This window comes from Barbus barbus (genome assembly GCF_936440315.1).
Source record: "Barbus barbus genome assembly, chromosome: 21".
Taxonomy (NCBI): domain Eukaryota; kingdom Metazoa; phylum Chordata; class Actinopteri; order Cypriniformes; family Cyprinidae; genus Barbus; species Barbus barbus.
Window position 1 is genome coordinate 25093188 of NC_136749.1, and position 27604 is coordinate 25120791.

At 34.4% G+C, this 27604-nt stretch overlaps 1 protein-coding gene across 2 annotated transcripts; it reads left to right on the forward strand.

The window, feature by feature from the left end:
• Positions 1–5771: 5771 nt before the first annotated feature.
• On the forward strand, positions 5772–26606 carry LOC306887002 (RUN domain-containing protein 3B; the record flags this gene model as incomplete). 2 transcript variants are annotated; one of them, XM_079444450.1, is made up of 11 exons in its annotated part: positions 5772–5866; positions 9622–9737; positions 12073–12206; positions 13021–13106; positions 13637–13726; positions 13998–14078; positions 14186–14357; positions 15765–15922; positions 24196–24363; positions 25211–25338; positions 26461–26606. In XM_079444450.1, 11 exons carry the CDS (start codon positions 5772–5774, stop codon positions 26604–26606), a joined length of 1374 nt encoding a protein of 457 aa, XP_079300576.1. The 2 variants fall into 2 exon arrangements, with proteins under 2 accessions (XP_079300576.1, XP_079300577.1); XM_079444451.1 differs by having other exon boundaries at positions 24196–24342.
• Between the last annotated feature and the right edge of the window lie 998 nt (positions 26607–27604).

Genomic DNA, 27604 nt, shown 5'->3' on the forward strand with positions numbered 1-27604 from the left:
AGGTTCCATTTGTTAACAGTTAACTACATTGGTCAACATCAAATAAAAATGAAAAATACAGAGTATTATAGTTTGTTTGGATTAATTTTTGTAAATTGCAATATCGAATGGATCCTGTGAAAGTTTCTTGCAGCGCTGCCTTATAATATGGTATGTTATAATAAATATAAGGAGTTACAGAAGGCAGCGTAATCATGTAATCTCTTTTTTTGTACCAGTTTTGTTTCAGAAGCACAACTATGATGATATCTAGGTACACTATAGGTTGTGAAACAGAGCTAGAGAGCGAGAGTGGTGGGAGATATAAGGTATGTGGTTATAAGAGGGGATGTAGACACAGTTATGGAGGGGATGTGGACACAATTATAGAGGGGATGTGGAAACAATTATAAAAGAACATGCTGCTTGCAATAAGAACAGGTTGCTATTTTTAGGCATGAAAGTCAATTGAAAAAAATGTGAACTGAATGTAGAAGAAGAGCAATGCAAGGGACTGACAGTATTTTAAAATGTACTTCTAGTACAACATAAAGTCTGTGCTTAGAAGGAGAGGAAATTGGGCAAGCAAGCAGCCTCACAGAACATTTGTGAGTTCAGAAAGCCCAAATACTCTTCTGCTATTAGAATTTCAACATATTTAGCAGGTTCTTCAGAGTCGTTCTGTTCCAGAAGTAGCTCTGAATACATAAAGGTGGCAAAATAGAGCTATGACCTTTCCATCTTGACCTTTGAAATGGGACACATACCTGTGAATGTTCTTTCGGCTAGAAGAATGAATCATTCTGTGCAGCACACAGCAAAGTTTACAATGATACAATGACAAAATGTTTGTACATAGCTATCTCATTGTTTATTATTATTATGAATAGTATGCTTTTCCACATTTTAGAATAATAAATAGGGCATTAAAATGATTAAATGTACAAATTAGAATTATGGGGAATTATAGCAACCAAAAATTAATAAATAAATAAATTTATAAAATTTATATTCCAGCCTTGATTACTATATAAAAACTTGTTTCTTACATGAAATTTTGAGGGGGTTTTTCACGGGATTGTGAACTTATATCTTGCAATTTGGACGTTCTTTCTCAGAATTGCAGAACACACAATTCCAACTTTATTCCTCACACTTCTGAGTTTATATCAGAATTGCAATAAACTTGTATAAAAGGTGGTAACTTCTGAGGAAAAAAGTCAGAATTGCAAGGTGCGAGATGAAAAATAATAATTTGAACTGAGTGTTATAAAGTCACAATTCTGAGAAAAAAAGCCTGAATTGTGAGATTTAAACTATAAGTCAGAATTGCCAGATTTTTCACTCAAAATTGCAAGATATAAAATCAGAATTGTGATATGAAAGTCACAATTCTGATTTTCTTTTAATTATATATATAGAGACAGTGTATTTGCCTAATTTCACGAATTTACGCATGAGCCTTTGGATAAAACAAATTCATACAGGATTGTCCAAAGTTTAGATTGTAGGCTATAATATGAACGGAGTGTCTATTCACACTTAATGCAAATAGCCCGCCTTGTTGGCAGAGGCTATTTACACTAACTCCGCCCACCAAACGTGTGATTGGGATAGTCAACATTAATATAAAAAACCGGCTATGAACCATCAGTTACAGAGTACCGTGGTCTTTTTGACGCGATCGACCCCGGGTTTGAATCCGCCTTTTGCCAAAAAAAATCTCTCATTTATCCCTTTTCAAATCTCATATCACATCGTAAAGGCATTTATTTTCAATAAAAATTAAGGAAATAACCAAAAACTTGAAAATAAAGTATCGGGTAGGTGTAGGAAGGGGTTTATTGTACCAATAAGGTGGCATCCATTTAATAATTTGAATTAAAATGATAATTTACACTCAATTTATTATTGCATCCTGTTTTATAATGTAATACAATACTGAAGTGCAGATAATTGCCACTATTTGCAGCAATTAGTATAAATAGCAGAAAATCCTGCTATTTTAACATAGTGTAAATAATAGAATCCATTGCTATTTGCACTTAGTGTAATAGCCACTGCCTAATATGAATACTGGTATTTACACTAGCTTCATCAGACTGAGCCAACAATATACAACAAATTACACTGTAATTGTAACAAATTCATTTGTCTTATGCAAAACTTTGTCCAAAAATGCAGCACACCTCACAGATGCAGACTGATGCAGCTCCCACACCCACAGACATGATGTTCCCTTTCTAAACAAACACTTGACCTCTCACTTCTGTTTAGGTTCACTTTCAGTGTTCAGTTCACTGTTTAGGTTTTTGATACCGGAATATTGCTGCCGTCAAGTTTCCAGAGAATCATCTTTAGGCCTATGCAAAACGGAGTAAAGAAGGCCGGATTCGAATTCGATTCCGATGTTGTGAAGTTATCGTCAATATCAAAAAAGCGGATTGCGTGTAGTCGATGTGTCGTTCAGTGATGACGTTACCCAGGTAGCCAAAACGGTTTGGCCCAATAATGGCCCAGATCCAGCAGGCTGGAAAAAATAACTCGGCCCGGCTGTGGTTGCCAGACTCGGCATGGAGATGGGATGAATGATGCCCCAGAATCAGCCCAAATACACTGGCCCAAGTCCGCCTGCCAAAACTGCCGGGAATGGGCCACACCGACGAGAAATGAAACACTTAGCCATTACTGGCCCTAATCTGGGTACTGAAACTGGGCCGACACCACTTGCATTGGGCCACAATCACACAGACAAGAAATGAAACACTTAGCCAGTACTGGCTTGAATCTGGGTATTGAAACTGAGCCAACACTGGGTCACAATCATGCCGACACCTAGCCAGTACTAGTCTTGTTCGCTAAATTAAAAAATATATATACTTACATTTACAGAATTACAACTTCTAAAATATGTGTATTAAAGACTCCTTCCAGTTTTTACATAAAACCAGAGCTTTGAATAATTTGTTTTTCCACAAAATGACAATTTTACCTTAAAATTCTTAAGATGGCATCTACTTCCAACTAAAATAAAATATTTTTTTTACAGTGTCCTTGTTAAGCCTACATGTACTTATGTGCATGTCAACTAAATATGTCACCTTTACAAATATTAAGGGTTTGACCCTTACCCCATTTCTTTTCATGGCATCCCCACCAACTACCCCATGAATTACTCCATAACATCCATATGTCCCCCCAGTGGTGAGACCAGTGGTGTCAAACTCATTTCCTGGAGGGCCGCAGCTCTGCAAGTTTAGCTCCAACCAGCTCCAACTCACACCTGCTTGGAATTTTCTAGTAATCCTGAAGATCTTGATTAGCTGGATAAGGTGTGCTTGATTATGGTTGGAGCTAAACACTAGCACTATGTCAGCAAACTCACAATTAGAGCTTCATTATAAATAAACATTACTTAGATATTATATGTGTAGAACAGTTTATTAAAATGATTTTATATGTTAGATGATCAAATGCTTACTCAACAGGGTAGCAAGTTCTTCTGGTCTTCTGGCAATTAGCAGCACAAAAAGCCCATCAGGTTTTGTCATTAGATGTCAAAGCTAGTGCATGTCTTGAAACTAGCAAAAAATAATGTTAAAGTTCCCTTAACCACTGCTTGTTTCATTATGAATTAAATCGTTAATTTCCAAATGTATTTAAAGAAAAAAGAGAATGTTGAATAAATGGAAAAAATTAAAAATACACTAAAAATAACATAACAAGGGCAGGAAAAAGATATTCCCCCGGTTTTACAGACGAGGCTTAAGCCTAATCTTAGACTAAAATGTAAGTCTGAGCTGTTTCAACTGAAAGGAACTTGCACTGACTGATCTTACAATATATCAGTGCCTTTGTTTTGTCTCAAGATGCACACCAGTCATGCTTTTTTCAAAGCGCGTTTATAAAAATATCTTAAATGTCTTAATTAACTATGGTCTAATCCTGGCTTAGTCTAAGCCCCATCTGTGAAACTGGGCAATTATGTTTAAGTTTAAGTGTCACTGCTACATACTATTTACCACAATGTAAACGGAGACCCACCCCCAGCACTCAAACTAAACTGGTCCAGGTATGCATGCCCTCAGCCAAAATCAGACCAGGCCTTATGGTCCGTAATCGGGCCGAATGTGGCTAAATGTGCCGTATCTCAGTGCAAATCGGGTCAGATACGCACATCCAAAACCTAGCCAAATCTGGCAACCACGGGCCAGAGCTGGCTCAGCCTACCTACCTGAATGTGCTGCAAAGATGGATTGTTTGACTACTACTTGGTTATATGTTTGCACTCTACACTTTGTCTTGGGATTTATCTGAAACCTGAAAAATGCCTGAAAAAGCTTATGACTCTCTGACAGTGTTTCCCTTTTCCTCTACCACAGTAATTCTCAAATCCTGCTTCTAGGGGCCATGAGGCACGGCGCATTGAGATGTCTTCCTCCTTTAATGCATCCAATTCAACTCATCATCTCATTATTAGAGGCTCCATGACCTGAATTGTGTGTAAGATTAGTGAGACTCCTAATATGTGCAGTGCTATAGGGGCCCCCGGGAGCTGGATTGAGAAACACTAATCTAACACCATTTGAGTTGAAATTGCTCTTTCACAAAATCTTACAAATGCTAACAAAACACAATAAGTATTAGTTTATTTTATCTAGTTCTTGCTATGTTTTTTTGTCTTTTAAACAAAAATGATTATTTTGTGTAAAAATGTCAGAAAAAGGAACCCCAAAACACTTAAGATGCTAAAGCTTATTTTGTTAAAGGATGCAATATATTTTGTCAAGATGTTGATATTTATATTTTATATATTTATTCATGTTTTTTTAATTGGTTCTTGTTTTTAAAGTTATATGTTGCTACTATTAGCAAATATATATATATATATATTATAGAAGAGAAAATATCCTAAACGTATTTAAAATTTATTTTTCATATATTTGTATGATCATATCTGTGCAATATTGTTTTCCCCCCCCTTTCTTTTGTTTGCTGTTCTCAAATTGAACTAGTAGTACCTTGGGGCCACCTAGTGATGAGTAGTAAATTACACCTGTCATGAATCTGACAAAATCCTTAATAACACTAACCTATTTAACCATTTGGTAGGCTATTTCCCTTCTATTTCTCACTAGAAACTCGTTTTACTGGTTATGCAAACGGCGCTTTATAAATCTCCAAAAACGCTCCGTCAGTGTTTTTTGATCAGTCATGGGCGGCCAGTGTTATCAGCTTTTAATAGTTTCTATGAGGCACAGAATAATCATCCTGCAGGGGGCGCATTTTGGCTCTGAAAGACAATTCCTTCACTGAAGGCACTTCACCTCTCACGCGTTTGTCTTACTGGAAACACGTAAAACCTGTAAATGTAATCGAATAAATCTGTCACATACAAGAATTGGTTTCTATCAGGAAAATGGATATCTACCTTATAAAACGGATTTTTACAAAACTCTGTGATTGGTTAATCCTTACCAGCGCTGAGAAAAGTAACAGGGAACACTCGACAACGCTGTCCTCTTCAGACGCAATGTTGATGCTAAATTACGCCTGGAAAAATAACATATATATTTTTAAAATTACATTAAAATAAAAAAAAAATCAAACGAAGAGTTAAAATAAAATAAGATAAATATTTCCAAAACCCACCCAAACCACGCCCATTTTCTACACCATTTCATGCTAATTGCCTTTCCCCTCGCTTATGCCATTTCTATGGCTCCGGTGAGAGTCAGTCAGCTGGAGACTGGACCAAAGCATCAGAAGACGTGAGGAAATAAACAGCTATCATGGCATCGTTAAATCTCGGGTTCAACGGGGCTCGCAAAAAAGCGGTAGCGCGTATCAGAGCCGTAGAGAGGAGGAATCTGATCACCGTTTGCAGGTAAAATCTGGTTAACGTTACACACATTCATCATCACTGCAGCACACCGGCGCGCGGAACATGTGTGATCATGATGTCATTGTTATGTTTTAGCAAGTTAGTGTTTGTAAAACGCTGATGCTGGAGCAGGGGAGATGAGATGATGAACTGTCATCACAGCATCACGTCGTATAGATGGAGTCCTCAGAAAAACAGTGGTGGTGATAGATACTGAATGATTCATGCAACATGGCATTTACATTGTGCTACTTAAAAGAAGGCATGCAAAAAAAATAAGGCCTTTCTATGGTATGCAAAAAAATTAAAGAAAAATGTATGGTAGGATCATGGCACTCATCTAAAAAACAAAGACAACGTTTGGACATGGTAAAAAAAAAGAAGCAGCAGCAGATAGTTCTGAATATTTTTACACCATTTAATGGCAGTTTTTATATTAGATTTTTCATTTTTATATTAAAAAAAGCGTTTGTCTTTTAGCTGGTTATGAGTGAGTCTTAATAAGGATTTTAACTAGGGAATGAATAGTTTAAATACACAATACCTTGAGAACGTTGTGACCCATTCTGTGTCTCATATTGTATTGCTGAGAATTGTATCTCTTTCCTGAAGTGGATACAGAACATCTTGTTTTACCTGGATGACTTGCTACATTTGCCAAAATGTGCAGTATACAACCGGATCACGCTGCACAGGGCACTGTATCCCAAAATGCAGCGCACTCAATTTGACCTTCTATTTATTGTTAATCAGAAGTTATATCAACTTGACTTATTTTCTAATAAAAGTTTGCTGTGTGCTACCATTTAAAATGATTTATTTTTGCATACTCTGTTTTTTCCACATGCTACAATACAGTATATAATGCAAAATATGCAACTTAGGCTCACTGGAAAAACATGCCTCTACTTATTTGTTATAAACTATGATTTGTGAACTAATACATTTTGACATTTGCATCACATGACCAACTCAATATGTATGGCATTTCTGATGTAGTAAACTTGCTCAGCAGCCCACCTGGTACAGCATTGCACTTACGTTGCAAGTCCTGTGAATCATGATAAAATAGTTCAAAAACTTGTGGAATCAAGCTAAAATGGCATGGTTCCTTTAGCAAATGCATTTTTATCTATTGCTTGATCAAAGACTTGTGGAATCAAGATAAATAGCATTTTTTTTAATCTAATGTTTGCTGTTGTTAACACTATCAGTGAGGTTTAGTGTACAGTTTAGTGTAGATGGTCAGACTCAAGGTGTAATACAGTTTTTATTTATTTATTTATTATATTGTTGATTAAACTGAACACACTTTTGTGCCATTCACTGGACATTTCATTTTGAAAGTCTTACGTGCAAGAAGCAACATAAAAAAGTGTTGACGGACTCGTGTTTTAAATAAAACTGAATGTACTTTTCGTGTTACTCACTGGAAAATGATTAATTACATTAAAATGTCTAATTAGTCAGTGCCACAAAGGCCACGTTTGAAGCAGGAAAAGCGTCTGTCTGAACACAAATGAATGTCATACCCATGAGGAGGCACAGCAGGAATCAGCCAATCAAAAGGCTTCGAGTGTGACGTGTCCACACATTTACAGTCACAGTAAAACCGAAGCTCACGGCTCAGACAAATAAAGAAATCTTTACTGTGTGTGTCTGAGGTAGAAAGAACAGAGGAACAGATAAGCTAATTCCATTTCCTCTCATGTTTATCCTGTGATATCTGATCCAGAGTTCATTCAGGACTGAAACACATCACTGCAGGTCTGTGATGTTCAGAGAATCATTAAAGAACGTTCATTATTTGTCAAAGACTCGAATGAAGATATTTGATTGTAATCTGGATAATTACTCTAGATCAGTGCTCCTAAAATGATCACTTCAAAGAAGTCTGGGACCTTCTCAACCTGAAATGTCAGGGTGGTTTAATCTACATGAGATGTCACAGGATGGCTTCTTCAGAAATTCAATTTTTGGAGATGGTTTTATCAGATTGTGACCTTTCATCAGGCTATTTTAAAGTAATTTTGCATCTCTATCTGTGCCATAAAATACAGTTCAAGCATTATTATGATGATTCATGCCACGTGACTTCATTACATTGCATAAATTTAGCCATTATCAAGTGTTATTTTAGTATGATTTATATACAGTTATACTAATTAATATTTTGAATGAACTTTTATGTTTGTATTGTTAGTTCTCATTTTAATCTTTGTTTAATAGTAATTTAGTTAAAATATTTTTTATTTTATATTTTTAAGTTTTAGTCATTTTATTACTTATTTACTTGTTAGCTGACAAGATAACATTTCTCTTTTTTGAAGTTTGTAACCTAACATTTATATTTGATTTACACACAGACTTTAATGTGTTTGCAAATCCTTGATATATAATGCTGCTGTGGATTTCATACTAGTTTCAAGTTATTTAAGATGATATTTAACCTTTACTCTCAAACTTTATTCTTTTTTTCCCCATATTTGCTCCGTGTGTTTTAGAAAGGAAATGTAAGAAGTGAAATTATCTCTGAAAGGACATTTGCATGAAGGCTGCTGGGTATTTCACAGGAAGTCATGAGGAGACACATAAAAGCACACGAGCTGCCGATAATGAAAAGGACAGTCATTTATGCCATAATTACATTTGATGAGACCATAATAAACGGCACTAATGGCGCTCCACAAAACACAAGACATCTCCTTTGACTCTCAAATGATCTTTTAGGGTTTAAAAAAAAAAAAAAGCTTTAGTTTAGGGTTTTACAGAAGACTCCGCTTATTTTAGCTCTGAATTAGGCATCCATTTGTCTCCTTGCTGAACTCTGAGTTTTCTGAGTGTTTTTCTTGTTGTTTTTGTGTATGTGTGTGTGTGTGTGTGTATGTGTGTGTGTGTGTCCAAATAGCAGCATAGTAATTGTTAACTAAAAAAAAGTATTTTGAAAGTATTAAAATCTTTTTTGTTATATATAATAATGCTGAAATTAAATAAAATATAAATATTAGTTGAAAAATGTAAACTTAAAAAACTTAACTAGAAATATTTCCTTGCCAACTAACTGAAATAAAATTACTATAACTCAAATAAACATAAGGCTAAAAAGAAATCATAAAATGACAAGAACATTAAAAAACTACTAAAATTAAAATAATAACTGAGCATTAAATCTAGTTTGAGTGACGAATTGAGCTCAAGCGTAGTTCAGGCAGACCACGGTGTGCCTGCTGCATCAGCTGACGCTCAGCCGGTCGTAACTCCTCCCAGGGCTCCCACTATAGTTAATAAGATATATAAGTTCATCCGTACTCACACTTGCCATAGTCTGTCGCACAGACATGAGCTTACCCTCCTCCATCCCCAACTCCTCCTTATGCAGATACATGATCAATTTATTCACAGTACTATATTACTCTACTTGGAATATACAACTGTTGTATGTAAAAAATCTGGCAATTGCTTAGGCTTCAGGGGGGTTCAAACCTCAGCTAGGTTTGCCTGTGGATAGCTCAGAACTGAACCCTTCAGAATGAAGCCTGCCTCCACATATAAAGTTCTGTAATGATATTTAATGCATTAGGAGATGCATTAAAATATGATCAAATCTTAGAAGGCAGCATAATTATGTTAATTATTTGTGTAACTAAAGTTTGTCAGTGCTTTACTGTACAAGCTATTAGAAATGTTTGTGTTTTTAAACTGTATTGTGTAGATTTCTTTGTGTTCATGATTGTGATGGTGTGTGTTTGAGTATACAGGTTCTCAGTGAAGACCCTCATTGATCGCTCGTGTTTTGAGACGATAGACGACACATCTGCTGAGTTCATCAACTTTGTCTCCATTCTAGAACATATTCTCAGCCATAAACTGAAAGGTGAGGAAGAAAACACACATACTGTCCTGTTTCACTTTGATTGTAAATGGAATTTCTTCGTGATCTGAGCAGCACATTTTTAGCAAACTGAACCTGGATTTGATAATAAACCCTCAGCAAAACACCTGTATTATAGGGCATTTAGATTTTAATATACTGTAGAAAAAACAGCCTGTTGCTTCTTAGAGAGGTGGTGGTCATTAAACGAAATTACCAGTGTTTGTATCTTATTTATTTATTTATTGTTTATTTATTTTTAGAAATGTATACATTTTTATACATATATACATATGTGAACCTGGACCTGGTCTTAAGTCGCTGGGGTATATTTGTAGCAATAGCCAAAAATACATTGTATGGGTCAAAATTATTGATTTTTCTTTTATGCCAAAAATCATTAGGATATTAAGTAAAGATCATGTTCCATGAAAATATTTTGTAAATTTCTTACCGTAAATATATCAAAACTTCATTTTTGATCAGTAATATGCATTAAGAACTTAATTTGGACAACTTTAAAGGTGATTTTCTCAATATTTAGAATTTTTTGCACCCTCAGATTCCAGATTTTCAAATAGTTGTATCTCGGCCAAATATTGTCCTATACATCAATGGAAAGCTTATTTATTCAGCTTTCAGATGATGTATAAATCTTGAAAAATTTCGAAAAATTAACCCTTAAGGTTTTGTGGTCCAGGGTCACATATTATTATTATTATTATTATTATTAGTAGTAGTAGTAGTAGTATTTTAATTAGTGCTGTCAAACGATTAATCATGATTAATCGCATCCAAAATAAAAGTTTTTGTTTACATAATACATTATATGTGTGTGTACTGTGTATATTTATTATGTATATATAAATTCAAACACACATGTATTTATATATTTCAGAAAAATATACACAGTACACACACATATATTATGTAAACAAAAACTTTTATTTTGGATGCAATTAATCACAATTAATCATTTGACAGCACTAATTTTAATATATATATTATGCATGTAATACAAAAAACAACAACATACAACTGACGGAGCCTTAGAGAACAAAAAAAAAAAAAACTGACACACACTCAGAATAACTGTTGAAGTGAGCTATGCCAGAAGCTTCACACACCATTACATAGTGATGCTGTGATACATGCTGCTAAAAGACCTACACACACACACACACACACACACACACCTGGCTTTTCAATAAAACTCTAATACTTGAAACATGAAACTAGTGAAAATGAAAATTAAAAAAGTTTTAATTGCTGTATTAAATTTAGACCTGCTCATGTAACATCGTATTTTATTTGTATGCGTATGTACAGCGTTGCTCATCATAACCAATTACACACGATTCTGTTGAGCTTAGGAATGCAGTGGCCAATCAGAGGCGGTCAGATTAGTCTTTGCTGAATTTTATTCAGACTGAAACTTGCGAATTCCCTCATCATAAGCAACAAAAGTGCAGATGTACCTATGATAAAAGTAAGAGATTAATTTATCATACAGATTATAAGAGGAGTTATGAATGCTTAAACACTAGCTAGACTGACTGTGCTCATTTATAGTGCGTTCTTTCACTGCATGATTCATTCTGAAAAAATGCATTTAGAATGCTCCCAGAAATCAAGACATGGGGGCAGAAAATATCTATATTTATATAATTTCATATAGTTAATATCACACGAAGAGTGCAATTTTTTCCACAAAAATCACAAATGTGATATTGATTTTATACAACAGTTCAATAAACAAGAAGTTGATATTAATAGACTTGCGTTTTAGACACTATATTGAATATTTTTGCTCTATTTCGCCGACAAAAATGGTTCAATAAAGGGTACAAATCAAGGTAAACTTGTTGGAAAAGAGCACAACTTGTTGTGAACTGACCACTCAGAATATGAAGAATATCAAAAACTTTAGGAGTCAGCTGTCCAAGGCAGTCCTGCAGCGCAACACACTCAGCAAAATATTGCCTCGAGATATCTTTTTTTTTTTTATATCGCACACCCCTAGGCTAGATATTTAATTCTTCTTTGCTTAGTGATTAGTGCACATAATTCACAGATCATCGTAAAATAAGCTTTTATCTTAGAATTAGATTTTTTCAACGATAATGAGGACAAGCCAAAAAATATGAATCATTTTATAAGGTTTTATTTAATTTAATTTATTTTTTTATTTTTTTTAAGGGGGCGTGGGGGGGGTCTGCTTAGGGGGACCCCCCCAAGAGCTTTGACACAATTCGAACACTGATCTGAATGAATACAGAGCTCTTCTTGAGGAATCAAACTGCTTTTACACTGCATTGTGTGTGTTTTCCCACTGTAGGTCAGGTCAGCTGGTTTGGCTACGAGAGCACACGCAGTTTCTGGGATTACATACGTGTGGCGAGTAGTAAAGTCCCGCACAGCTGCATCCACAGCATCGAGAACATGGAGAACGTCCGCAGCTCTAGAGCAAAGGTCAGGACACACACGTCTTTGTTGCAGTGTCATTTTAGTATTATTTACAGTATATACAATTATAGTATATATTAACTTTTTTATATCGTAGTTTATATTTTAATTTTGGTTTAAGTTTTAGCAATTCTGTTACATGCCTTTGTCATTTTATTTATATTAGTACTATTAGTATTATTTTATTATTTCAAATTAATTTATTTCAGTTAGTTGCTAATGCAACATTTCTAAATTTCAGTTTTTGTTTTTATTTTCATTTAAGTTTTCATGTTAGTTTTAGTTTACGTTTTAGAACTTATGTGCTTTTTTATTACTTGTTAATATTTTTCTTTACCTAATTGCCTAGTTCATATTCATTTCAATTTCAGTAATTTTAGTAATTAATTTTAATTTAGTTAGTTGCCAATGCAACATTTAAAATTTTTGTTTAAGCTTGTTTGAGTTAAAAAAAAGTTACTTAATATTTATACATATTTTAATTATTACATGTCTATGTATTTTTATATTTCATATTTTTTTTATTGTTAATTACGGGAAATTGTTTTTAATAGTTTTAGTTTCAGATAGAAATAACAACACTGGTTTGCTGTCATACATTTTTGCTATCACAAAATATAAAGGGGATATTTTGTGATAGAGGAAACTCCCAGATCAGACTTGTCCTGTTTAAATCTGTTATTGTCATCTGTCTCAGATGATTCGATCACAGTCGGTCAGCTAAGACAGAAAGCCGGCTCAAATGCTGTGATGTTACTTCAGTGTTAAAGGCTTTAGTGGTTGACATGTAAGAGCATCCCTCTCTCGTTCTTTCTCTCAGGGTCGTGCCTGGATAAGAGTAGCGTTAATGGAGAAGCGTTTGTCTGAATATATCTCTGCAGCTCTGAGAGACTTCAAAACTACAAGGTATCTTTCCACAGCACTCAGACACACACTGGGACTCTTATATTTGATTGCAGGTTGATTGTGGTAAAATATTTTTATGGGTCTCTGTTGTCAGCCTCTCCACAGCGCAGATTGGTTAAACATAGCGATTCCATTGAAATAAAAGCAGCACCATATGACTTATGTAGCAAAATATTGATGATTCTTCCATGTATAATATGTAGAGCCATTTATAGCTTGACTTCTTAAAAGTCTCTGAGGCACTTTCAAAGTATTCCTTTTTTTGAGCAGTATGACATGTCAACGTCTGGTTTAGCTCAGTGGTTTTAACTCAGTTTTTACTATAATATTGTGAAATAATTTTACAGTTTATTTATGTGATAGCAAAGCTGCATTTTCAGCAGCCATTACTCTGTTCTTCAGCGTCACACAATCCTTCAGAAATCATTTAGATATGCTGCTCAGGAAACATTTATTATTATCAGTGCTGAAAACAGCTGTGTGAATTGTTCTTCTATGGTCTTCATCAGTTTTGTGTGTTTGTTTGTCAGGAGGTTTTATGAGGAGGGGGCCGTAGTTCTGGGTGAGGAGGCGGGGCTTCTGGCAGATACTCTGATTGGACTGAATGCCATTGACTTCAGGTACATTCATGTTCATTCACTTCCTTTCTGTGGGTGGCATTGACATTCACCTCTGCCATAGCAGGACAGGATGATGATCATTCATTATATGGGTGGTACTCTATAAACACCTGCTGACACAAGCCACACACACACACACACACAAATATAGATGCTGAGAACAGCCTCCGTATTGTTTTGTAGGATCATCACTTCCCATAATACTGTCACATTCTCATCAAATAAAGTGCATTTGTTGGCTTATGCTGAAATTTTCATTCTTGATTGACAGTTTCTGTCTGAAAGGGGAGGGGCTTGATGAGAGCTGTCCCGCCGTCATTGACTACACACCGTACCTTAAATTCACACAAACGTAAGAGCACTGCACAAAAACACACATATAAATATGCTGGCTTTGTGAACATGCTTTAAGCCTTCCTAATGCATTGAATATTATGTATGTATGTGTGTGTGCTGTAGTTCTGACAGCATTAGCAGCGATGAGGAGGAAATGAGAACGGTGGGCAGCAGCGGCAGTGAAGCAGGCACTCCTGAATCCCACATGGCCGCCAGCCTGATGGCCGATCAGAACACCTGGTACAGCAAGAGCAAAAGACTAGAGCAGAAATACAGGGTCGTGCTGGAACAGAAGGTGAGGACGACTACTAATCATAATGTTTCTGCAGTAGGTATAGTCTACTGTTTGCAGTGTGCTGAATTTTTGTATGCATAGAATACCCACATCTACTGCAGTTGCCAAAATGTGTAGTACACAACCAGACCACACTGTGAGCTTCCATTTTCTTGGTTTTCATTTGATGTGCATCATGCAAATCAACGTTTGAGCCTGCTGCATTAACAAAATATGTGTAAATTCAGCATTTTGTAATACATAACAAAAGTTTAGGGTATTTGAAATTAGTCTTTTACAGTACTCTCACCAATGCTGCATTTATTTAATCAGAATTACAGCAAAAACAGTAGTGTTGTAAAATAATTTTACTAATTCAAATACATTTAAAAAACGTTTTTTATTTATTTTAAATTGTGTTATAAAATGATGAATAATTCAATGTCAAGAAAAATATTAATTTGAAATTATTTAAATATTACTGAAATATATATATGGTGTGTGTGTGTGTATATATGTGTATATATATATATATATATATATATATTTCAATTATATTATTATAAAATGTTATAATATATATAAAAAATAATGTGTGTATACACTGATTCTGATACTGTACAGCTTTGCAGTGTTTGGTTTTAAATAAACAAACAAACAAATACATAAATAAATAAAATTAACTAATTTTCAGCTGTTTCAGATTGAATGTCAAAAAAGGCAAACATTTAATTTTTTTCTTCATCACCCAGACAATCACCACTCATACTATAAAATTGTTGTTAAAACCTCATTATTATAATTGTCATTTTCATTTTCAATTCTAAATGTGTTTAATTCTAAAGTCTTTGCTGTGTTATAAAATTCTTACATTATTTTAAAATTGCCATGAAAAGTTTTTATTCCCTTAAGTATTCATATTTCCTAACTGCGAATAATGTACCAATAATTGTAACATCACTTTCTTTACTAATTCGACTGCAAAAATGCAAAATGATATAAAATGTAAAAATTCTCTATTTTCAGTCACACTGCATGCTGTTTACATGCGTTTTTTTTAAATAGTCTGTAGTATAGAATATATACTGTCATATATATAAAATATATATAGATCATATACTATATATACTGTGTGCCTTATTCAGTAATCAGTATACTAGTTTCCCTATCACGTGAAATGAACTTTGAATGTTAAACTGAGTGTATAGTGAGTATAGTGAATATTTCCTAGATCAGTGATTCTCAGTACTCCTGAGTATGTCATATTTTTAGTATCTAGTCTGGCACCCTCAAATCAGGTCGTGGGGTCTGTACTGATGAGCGAATGAGTCAGTCAATTGTGTTAGATAAGAGAGACATCCTGGGGGGACATGGGAGCAAGACTAGCAAATACTGGCACAGATCGCATGAATTATTGTAATTGTTCAGGGTTATCTGGAGGAGCTGGTGCGTCTGAGGGAAGCTCAGCTCTCTGAGTCTGTCTCTCAGAGTAAATCTCTACAGCAGCGACTCAAAGACACTGAAATCAGCCACAAACTGGAGAAAGAGCAGCTGGAGATCATCATACTGGAGCTGCAGGATCAGCTGTAAGTTTGAACCAGTGCTCATTTAGTATGTGTGTATATCATCACCTCTTTTATATACATATTTTATATTTTATGTGTATTTTATGTTTATATTTTTATTATACTACTTGGTTTAAATTTCAACATTTTTTAATGTACTTTTGTATTTTTGTGTGTGTGTGTGTGTATATATATATATATGTAATATATATATGTAATGTAATATAATATGATGTTCTTCTTTATCATTTCATCATCATTTAATGATTTATTGTTGTCATCATCAATATATATCTTTAAAAAGCCGACTTTGTGAGTAAGATGCAAACTTTAATGATCTATAAATGATCTAATTTGCATATAAATGACATGTCTTAAAAAGAAACACAATGTGTTAAAGGGATAGTTCACCCAAAAATTTTAATTCTGTCATCATTTACTCACCCTCAAGTTGTTCCAAACCTGTATGAATTGTTTTGTTCTGCTAAAAACACACACACACACACACACACATAATACACATATTTTGAAGAATGCGAGTAAACAAACAGTTTATGGTTCCCATTGACTTACATAAAATTTTTTTTTTTTTCCATACTCTGGAAGGAAATGGGTACCAGCAACTGTTTGGTTACCAATATTTACCAAACTATAAATATTTTTAGTTGAACTGCAGGTGAATACTTGAACATTTTTAGGTGAACTGCAAACTCGGCGCATTTTGAACCTGATTAAACTGAATTGTGATTAGTTAGTGAATATGACACTGTATTTAATTCTGAAATGCTGCACACACAACTGGCACAACTGTTTGGGAAACTTGCCTGTGTAAGTATGATTCATGCTCATGGAAATGTGGTGTTGCGGGAGGGGAAAGGTTAATTATCTGTGCGGTGTAGTCTCATTTATCATCTGCTATTATGCTCTGTGCTGTGTAGCAGAAGAACGGTTAATCTTTAGTGTTTTCCGTGGCTGCAGAGTGTCAGTACGGATGATGTCTGAATGTTTCCTGCCTCCCGAGTCCTCCGATTCGTTTCTCCTCTCATTCTGTCAGACAGCTAGAGTTCACGGTTCAACTGAGCTCTGGAGATCCGTGTGGTCTAGGAGACGTCAGCAGCTCGACCAGAGTAGAGTTGCTATGGAGACAGACGCAAATAAATTAATAGGTGATTGCAGCATGTAAGCGGAGAGAGGATTTGATCGATGGATGGGGGAATGAATGAAAGACTAGAGGAGAGACTGATGGGAGAATGTGTTTGATTGCAAACTATCTATCTATCTATCTATACATTATTCACATTATTAAGTTTGTGGTCAAACATTTTTTTTTTTTAAGGAATTATATTTTTCTGCATTAAATTGATCAAAAGTTACAATAATACAATTAATAAATAGTAATAAATTAAATAAATAGTTTTTTTTTCTATTCATCAGAGAATCCTGAAAAAATATATAGCACAGTTTCCACAAAAATACAAACCGCAAAATCTGTATATTAGAATGATTTCTGAAGGATCATGTGACACTGAAGACTGGAGTAATGATGCAGAAAATTCAGCTTTAATATCACAGAAATAAATTCAATTTTAAAATATATTCAACTAGAAAACAGTTCTTTTAAATTGTAATAATATTTAACAATATTACTGTTTTTACTGTATGTTTGATCAAATATTTGCAGCCTTGCTGAGCATAAGGAACTTTATTCAAAAACATAAACAGATATTGCCGTCCCCAAACTGTTGTATAGTTACAGTAGTGTATACTATGCATTGTGCATATGCTAGTTAGTATTTCATTATGGTCATCTAGTTTGATCTGGAACGACATCGCTCATGGTCTGAGGTGTTTAATTGGATCATGATGGTCATTCGCTGCATTGCAGAAATAGAACAGGGTCTTAAATCTGTGTCTGGCAATAGCTGCTTGGATCCGGTTATAAAAGATAAACTTTTTAAGCTGACTTGTTTATATGTTGTTCATCTAAGTAGACACAAGTACGCCTCTGTCCATGCGAAGCTGTTTGTGTTTCTCTGTATCAGCTGCTATGGACCATCTGTGCGAATCAATAGAAATGTCCGTGAGTGTTCGCAAACCACTATTAGTGATTTTTCAGCTGAGTAGTCAGTTTTGAAATCCAATTGCTGAGGTTAAAGACTCTGTTTATGGATGAGAATATTTGACACTAAATGCCATGTTTCAGATGTTAAGCTCTGATCAGTGACTTGTTGATAAAGATTGATTTTGAAGAAGGTGTGGGCAGGTGTTTGTGTGATAGGAGGTAAAATTTTAGACAAGCTGGGTTGATTTCCTGCTGTATAAATTAGGGCTGCACAATGGTAAACCGATAATCGGGATTTTAAAAAAGTGTCCAGATTGCTCCACAAATGCAAATTCATACAGATGGACTGCAACAAATGATACTTGTCATTTTTTTCTTTTAGCCATTTTCATCTTTAGAATAGCTAAACACTAAAAACAAAGGTGTCTTTGTAATTTTCAACTGACTTTCATTATGAAAATAGCTCAAATCTTAAGCTTAAAGAAGCCTCTTGCAAAAGTAAAAAAAAAAAACATTTAAATTCCTAATATTAATTCAGATAATTCCAAATTATGTAGAATTTTTACAGAGGTTGTGTAAGTGCATTTATTCAGACTTCAATCACAAAAAATATGGTTAGGATTTATGTTTGGATTTATTACAGCTGTCAGTGAGAAGGCTTGCTTACAGATTTAGTAGCAGAAAACAGCACAAGCAGACTGCTGGCTGTATGACACTTTCATTTGAGCAGAATATTTCAATAGAGATAGCTAAATTCCCACATACGTTGTTATTGGTGTTTTCAGACCATTGGAGTTTTTATTTTTTTTGCAGCACAGAGAGAGAGCGTGTGCACATGGTTGCCAGGTTGTGAAGATAAATCATAAGTCAGAAAATATATTATTCTAAATATATAATTATATATTATAATATATAATTTTTAAAGGATTAGTTCACTTCCAAAAAAAATTCTGGATAATTTACTCACCCCCATGTCATCCAAGATGTTCATGTCTTTCTTTCTTCAGTTGAAAAGAAATACATTTTTTTGAGGAAAACATCTCAGGTTTTTTCTCCATATAGTGGACTTCAATGGCGGCCAATGGGTTGAAGGTCCAAACTGTAGTTTCAATGTAGTTTCAATGCAGCTTCAAAGAGCTCTACGCTAACCCAGCCGAGGAATAAGGGTTTTATCTAGCAAAACCATCGGTCATTTTCTAAAAAAAAAAAAAAAAAAAGCATATACTTTTTAACCACAAATGCTCGACCTCACGCAGTATGTAATCATGCATGCGTGACGTAGGCGGAAGTACCTACCCAGTGTTTACAAAGCAAACATGCAAAGAAAGTGAAACGCCCTTTACAAAAAAATAAAACAACTATGTTGGACAATTTTGAAGTTGGAGGAAAAAATGAGATGGAGTTTTTAAACCAAAGTGCACAGATGAAGAACTAACCATGTGTGACCTTTCCAACGTGATTACGTAATGTGTGAAGACGCGCATTCACATCGCCAGAGCTAGTGCAAGACGAGCATTTGTGGTTAAATGGTGTATAGATTTGTATTTTTTTTTTTTTTTAGAAAATGACCGATTGTTTTGCTAGATAAGACCTTTATTCCTTGGCTGGGCTAGTGTAGAGCCTTTTGAAGCTACACTGAAACTGTGATTTGGATCTTTAACCCATTGGCCACCATTGAAGTTCACTATATGGAGAAAAATCCGGAAATGTTTTCCTCAAAAAAACGTAATTTCTTTGCGATTGAAGAAAGACAGACATGAACATCTTGGATGACATGGGGGTGAGTAAATTATCAGGAACAATTTTTTTTTAGTGATATCTACTATTTACTATTAAGACAAATAGTGATGGATGCTATTTACTCTTAGTGAAAACAGCAGTATTTTTTAACGATATGCTATTTACACTAAGTGCAAATAGCTATAGATTCTATTTACACTATGTTAAAATAGCAAGATATTCAATTCAATTCAAGTTTATTTGTATAGCGCTTTTTACGATACAAATCGTTGCAAAGCAGCTCTACAGGAATTTAAGTTTCCACAATATATTTATATATTGCAGAACCTTAATATGTTTAACTTATGGCAAAATTTGGTAATTCTGTATGTTGTCTGAGCATCGGCATCCTCCGAAGTCCTCTGAGGGGTTGGCATTATCTTTTCTCAGGTGTTCGGTCATCTCAAATCATTTAAGGGTTGGATCCAGACTGAAGCTTCTGTAATTCCTAGTTACCACGGGATGTTAATCAGAAACAGAGAAACAAATAGAGACATAATTCGCGTAGCTGCTGTTCCATCTAAGCAAAAATGATTTGTTCAACCCAAGCTAAAAAATAATAATAATGTACATTTGATCAGATATAACTGCAGTACAAGATTATAAGATGCATTATGTGAATGCTTGGCTAAAGAGATGTCTTTAATCTAGATTTAAACAGAGAGAGTGTGTCTGAACCCCGAACGTTATCAGGAAGGCTATTCCAGAGTTTGGGAGCCAAATGTGAAAAAGCTCTACCTCTTTTAGTGGACTTTGCTATCCTAGGTACTACCAAAAGTCCAGAGTTTTGCGACCTTAGGGAGCGGGTTGGATTGTAGCGTGGTAGAAGACAAGTTAGGTACGCAGGAGCTAAACCATTTAGGGCCTTATAGGCAAGTAATAATATTTTGTAAATGATACGGAACTGAATAGGTAGCCAGTGCAAAGACTGTAAAATTAGGGTAATATGATCATATTTTCTTGACCTGGTAAGAACTCTAGCCGCTGCATTTTGGACTATCTGTATCTTGTTTATTGAAGATGCAGGACAACCACCTAGCAGTGCATTACAATAGTCCAGTCTAGAGGTCATGAATGCATGAACTAGCTTTTCTGCATCAGAAACAGGTAGCATGTTTCAAAGCTTGGCAATGTTTCTAAGATGGAAGAATGCTGTTTTTGTAACATGGGAAATATGATTTTCAAAGGACAAGTTGCTGTCTAATATAACACCCAGATTTTTTACTTTAGAGGACGTGACAGTGCATCCGTCTAGTTGCAAATTGCTTTACAATTATAGGGCAGGAAGAGCTAAATAAACTTATCAGTGCATCTAAACCAACAACGTGTTTATTAGATCCTGTACCCACTAAACTACTGAAAGAGTTGTTATCTGTAGCAGAAGAACCGCTTCTCAATATTATTAACTCATCGTTATCTTTAGGTCACGTCCCAAAACCATTCAAGCTGGCGGTTATTAAGCCTCTTATTAAGAAACCACAACTACATTCTAATGAACTGACAAATTACAGACCCATTTACAATCTTCCGTTTATGTCTAAAATTTTTGAAAAAGTTGTGTCTGCTCAATTGTGCTCCTTCTTGCAAAAAAATTATCTCTATGAAGAATTTCAGTCAGGTTTCAGGCCTCACCATAGCACAGAAACTGCACTTTAATTAAAATTACAAATGACTTGCTTCTTGCTTCAGACCAAGGCTGCATCTCATTGCTAGTATTACTTGGTCTTGGTGCTGCGTTTGACACTATAGACCATGATATACTCACAGATCGATTACAAAACTATACTGGTATTCAAGGGCAGGCTTTAAGATGGTTTAGATCCTACCTGTCCGATCGCTACCACTTTGTTCATTTAAATGGAGAGTCATCACAATTATCACCAGTAAAGTATGGAGTACCACAAGGATCTGTCCTAGGTCCTCTTCTATTTTCAATATACATGTTGCCTCTTGGTAATATTATTAGAAAATACGGGATTACTTTTCATTGTTATGCTGATGATACTCAACTATATATCTCAACAAGACCAAATGAAACTTCTAAACTATCTAAGCTAATAGATTGTGTAAAAAATGTAAAAGATTGGATGACCAATAAGTTCCTCGTATTAAATTCAGATAAGACAGAGATATTACTTATTGGACCAAAAAACTACACAGAATCTCTTGGATCTCTTGGCACAATTGAGCAGACACAACTTTTTCAAAAATTTTAGACATAAACGGAAGATTGTAAATGGGTCTGTAATTTGTCAGTTCATTAGAATGTAGTTGTGGTTTCTTAATAAGAGGCTTAATAACCGCCAGCTTGAATGGTTTTGGGACGTGACCTAAAGATAACGATGAGTTAATAATATTGAGAAGCGGTTCTTCTGCTACAGATAACAACTCTTTCAGTAGTTTAGTGGGTACAGGATCTAATAAACACGTTGTTGGTTTAGATGCACTGATAAGTTTATTTAGCTCTTCCTGCCCTATAGTTGTAAAGCACTGCAGTTTTTCTTTGGGTGTGATGAATGAAGCTGAAATACTAGACGCAGTAGAATCTACATTTGATATTGTATTTCTGATGTTATCTATTTTATCAGTAAAGAAATTCATAAAGTCATTACTATTAAACTGTGAGGGAATATTTAGATCGGGTGGCGTCTCTTTATTTGTTAATCTAGCCACTGTGCTAAATAAGAACCTTGGATTGTTTTGGTTATTATCTATGAGTTTGCGGATATGCTCTGCCCTGGCAGCTTTTAGAGCCTGTCTATAGCTGGACATACTGTTTTTCCACGCAATTCTAAAAACTTCCAAGTTAGTTTTTCTCCATTTGCGCTCAAGATTACGAGTTTCTTTCTTGAGAGAATGAGTATAACTGTTGTACCATGGCGCAGTACGTTTTTCTCTAACCTTTTTCAATTTGAGGGGGGCAACAGCTTCTAATGTGTTAGAGAAGATAGTGCCCATGTTGCTAGTCATTTCGTCTAGTTCATGTGTATTTATGGGTACACAGAGCAGTTGAGATAAATCAGGCAGCTTATTTGTGAATCTGTCTTTGGTGGCTGGAACAATAGTTCTGCCCGGACGATAACGCGGAGCCATATAATTAATATCAGTAATACGCAGCATGCACGATACAAGGAAATGATCAGTAACATCACTTTGAGGTACGATATCTATATCGGTAAGATCAATTCCATGCGATATAATTAAATCTAGCGTATGATTAAAACGATGAGTGGGCCCGGTGACGTTTTGCTTGACTCCAAAAGAGTTTATTAGGTCAGTAAATGCAAGCCCTAACGCATCATTTGTATTATCAACATGAATGTTAAAATCTCCGACAATTAGCACTTTATCAACATTAACCAATAGATCTGAGAGGAAATCTGCAAATTCTTTTAGGAAATCTGTATATGGCCCTGGCGGTCTATACACAGTGGCCAGAGCAAGAGATAAGAGATTTCTTTTGCATATCTAACAGTGTAACATTAAGCAGAAGTATTTCGAATGAGTTAAACCTCCTGTATCCTGTTTTCTGAGTAACATTGAGAATATCACTATATATTGTTGCAACACCGCCGCCATGACCGGTCTGACGGGGCTCATGTTTATAGCAGTAGCTTGGTGGAGTAGACTCAATTTTATAGCAAGATTTTCTGCTATTTGTATTACTTATTGCAAATAGTGGCAGTTATCTGCACCTCAGTATTATAAAACAGTACGCGATAATAACGTATTGAGTGTAAATTATAGTTTTAATTCCAATTATTAAATGGATGCCACCTTACTGGGACAATAAAGCCCTCCCTACACTTAACCTAACCCTACCCGATACTTTATTTTAAACTTTTTGATTATTTCCTTAATTTTTATTGAAAATAAATGCCTTTCCGATGCGATATGAGATTTGAAAAGGGTGAAAAAATGTTAGGAAAAAGGCGGGCTTGAACTCGGGTCGATCACATCAAAAAGCATGCGCCTTATCATCTACGCCACTGAAACTGATACTGAATTAATGTCTTTTTTTAGTGTTGACTAACCCAATCACACGTTATTGGGCGGAGTTAGTGTAAAGAGCCTTTGCCAACCAGGCGGGCTATTTACATTTATGCATTTAGAAGATGCTTTTATCCAAAGCGACTTAGATTGCATTCAAGTTACAGTTTTTTTACATTTAATCAGCTCTTGCTTTCCCTGGGAATTTGCACTTAGCGTAAATAAATAGACACTCTGTTTTTTTCTGGAAGTGAACTAATACTTCAGAGGAAAGCTCTGATTTCAGGGATTTTAACTCCTGACATCTGGCAACCCCAAATATGAAAGCTAGTAGCAGTATTGTGATAATTATTTTTAATTAATCAAGAGAAGCAGAAATTGTGATTGTGAATACAACTGATCATGCAACCCTAGTACATAGGCTGCTTTTTAGCGCTTTAAATGATCATGTTTGTTTCTCCAGGACGGTGATGAAGAACCATGACCTTCGCTCCAGACAGGAACTTACCGTGCACCTGACAAACCAATGGCCCTCACCTGGTGCCTTGGATACTAATGCAGTTGCCTTGGATACGCTCCTGTACAGGAAACGCACAGAACCATGGGAAGAGTATGTGCCTTCTTTTTTTGTATTTCGTGAATGTATCCTCTCAGATTACGCACGTCTTTATGAGATACATGCAGCTTCACACCACAACTCATCACATATTGGATTCCAGTCGAGTTGCTCATGCTCAGCGAATGATCCAGGAAGCAAAGGCTCTCAGGCTCTAGTTTTAGCTTGCTTCTGCAGCTCTCAAATCACATTACAGTATTGGCATGCTTCCTACAGCAATTGCTCTCATGTATTGATAACCCACAGAGGTTATTAAATGGGCTGATCTAATTGTAACCCAAACTTCAGTGGTGTTTGTGATGAAAACATATATTATTGCTATATATTATTGCTGTTGTGTATAGACTTAAATTATTGTCAGTAGTGATTCTTGTTAGATTTTCATTAATCAAATGCCATTGTTTAATGTATTATAGTTTTTATGTAAATAAGCATAAATGAAATCAGCACAAATACTATCAGGATATATAAATATTCTTGTTTCATTATTTTTTCTTTCACGTAACAGTAATATGAATATTATTCGATATTTCATTTCTTTAAAAATGTATTTATTTACATAATATAGTCACAATTAAAAAAATCTTAATGTAAATTATTAACCTATTCAAGACTTTTAAAGCAAGATATACTTTTGTAATGTTAAGGAAATATTAATATATAAATTTATTATTAATAAATGTATTATTAATAATTTTAGTATGACATTATATTGTAATATGTATACAGTGTGTGTGTGTGTGTATGTATGTATATATATATATATATATATATATATATATATATATATATATATATATATATATATATATATATATACACACACACACACATACAAAAACATTGATGTGTGTGAACACAGGAAAAGCTTCCAGAGTTTGGAGCAGCTTTCTGCAGATATGAGTCTCTCTCAGATGTCTCTGGAGCCAGCACAACTGAACACACACAGTCTGGACAGCAAGGCAGGGCTTACACACTGGCACAGAGAAGGTTTGTGATGCATGTGTGTGTGAGTCAGCTATGGTGACATCATTCTCTGATAACCAGCTCTATTATAGATGATGTCATTTCACAATGGAAGGGTCCTTACTCCACCTGAGGAAAAATAACAGCATCCCTTCCTCAATACTGGTGTTAATTTCATGAAACCCCCCACAATAAAAAGAAGAAAAATGGGAAATTATATTTTTCTCAAAGAAAATAAGGCATATTTTAAGACAATTAAAAATGAATGCATTTTGACATTTAGAAAACGCACCCAAATTTTAAATTTCTGTATGATTACTGTATGGAGTTTTCAATTTAAAAAATATTCTCAAAATAAAGAGCATAAAGGTAGTACAACTAGAAACTAATGTACAAAACACTTAAATCCTATATAAATAACTATATTTTTTAAATTAATAATGAAATTTTTGCAGTAACAAGAACTGAAAAGTGTGACAATGTAAATAATAATAAAAAAAAAACAGTAAACATCCCTAAAATATGCAAAATATGATTAAATTGTGACTAAATGTAAATAATATAATACAAAAAAGAGCTAATGGTCCTGAAATAGGCAAAATATGATTTAAAAAAAAAGTGCTTAAATCACAGTTTATAATTGATTTTGGTTTGTTCACTTGTCAACATTCATCATTTAACAGTCAGGTTGAGAGCAATGCATTGTGGGGTGGGTAGACTTAGTTTTAGTATTATTTATATTCTATTATATTATTCATTAATATTTTGAATAAGCTTGTATATTTATATTTTCAGTATAATTTTAGTTTAGGTTTTAGTAATTTTATGTGCTGTTTTATTGTTTTCCCCTTTTTTATTTAGCTTTAATTCATTTTTATTTTGAGTAATTTTAGTATTTTAAAAACTTCAAATTAGAAATGTTGCCTCGGTAATTAGTTTTTCATCTAACACTTATATTTCAGCTTTATTTTAATTACTCAACACCATTTTTAATAGTTTTATTTTGAATTAAAAATAACAACTATTGCTACATCTATTGCTCAGATGTTGTGTCTACTGCTCTGCCTTTTGTCTGTTTAATAATATCATCCTCGCTCATGTGTGAAATGATATCAGTGATAATACTGTGTGCTTGTGTTTTCACAGGGAAAGAGGATACTCCGTCTCTGAGAGGTTTGTGTGGTTCCTTAACCTCAATGGCCAGTTACAAATCTCTGGCCAGTCTGAAGTCCAGTGAGTATCTAGCCAGTCCAACAACAGACATGACCAGCCCAGGACTGACTCCATCCTGAGAGACAAGTATGGACATATAAACACACACAAACACACCGGCCTGCTTCAGATGGTGTAAGCTTGGAACTGAAGTGAAGAAATGAAAAGCTACCTATCGGTACATCCTCAGAGCTTCTAAGAGTCATTTCAGCTAGACAAGATGAAACCTCAGTGCTGTCCTGACTGGTTTTAGTTCATTTTAAGTGCAATTTCATTTTCAGATGTGAACATTTGGTCGTTGAAGTCCATAGCTAGTGCAAGCATTAGCATTAGTGAATATTGAGCATAATGTATCATGATGAATAATCTTGACTCAGGACATCAGTGAATCTGCCCAGTTCAAATGTCTGCTGTTTTTGGAAAGTCCTCAGATAAAGGTTTTCATAGTGTTTTAATTTTTGCTTCTGTTCATTAAATTTGTCCTGTGTGGAATTATCCTGAATTAATTTATTACTTTTAAATTTGATTTACCTTCATGTCTCGCTATATTTTATTTTATTTTATTTTTATTATATTTTATTATTTTATTTAATATTTTATTGTATTTTAACTTCTCACTATTTAATTTAATTTAAAATATTAATTTCATTTGAATGTTTTATTTAATTTTATTTAGCTTAATTTCTTATTTTATTTTAAGCTAAATTTCTAATTGCAAGCCTCCTCCTAAAACCACTTTTCTTTATAAATTACATCAATTATTGTAATTGATTTAGCCTCTCTCTACACATTTTGGTCCCTTTAAAATCGACATGCCAAGTAAAATAAATTTAAAACTTTTTTTTAACGCAGCTTTCAAAATATTAACAAACATATATAGCGGTGATATTCAGTAAGAAAAATATTTGGGACTTTACCCTAATTGTATCCATCAGAAATTGTGAGAAGTGGCTGTTCCATATCAGAATGGAAAAACTGGAGCCATAATAATATTAAATCCGATTCGATTATGACAGAAATGCTAACAACAATACTGCTTTGTTCACTTGCCTTCATTTGTCTTTTTAGGGAGTAAGAG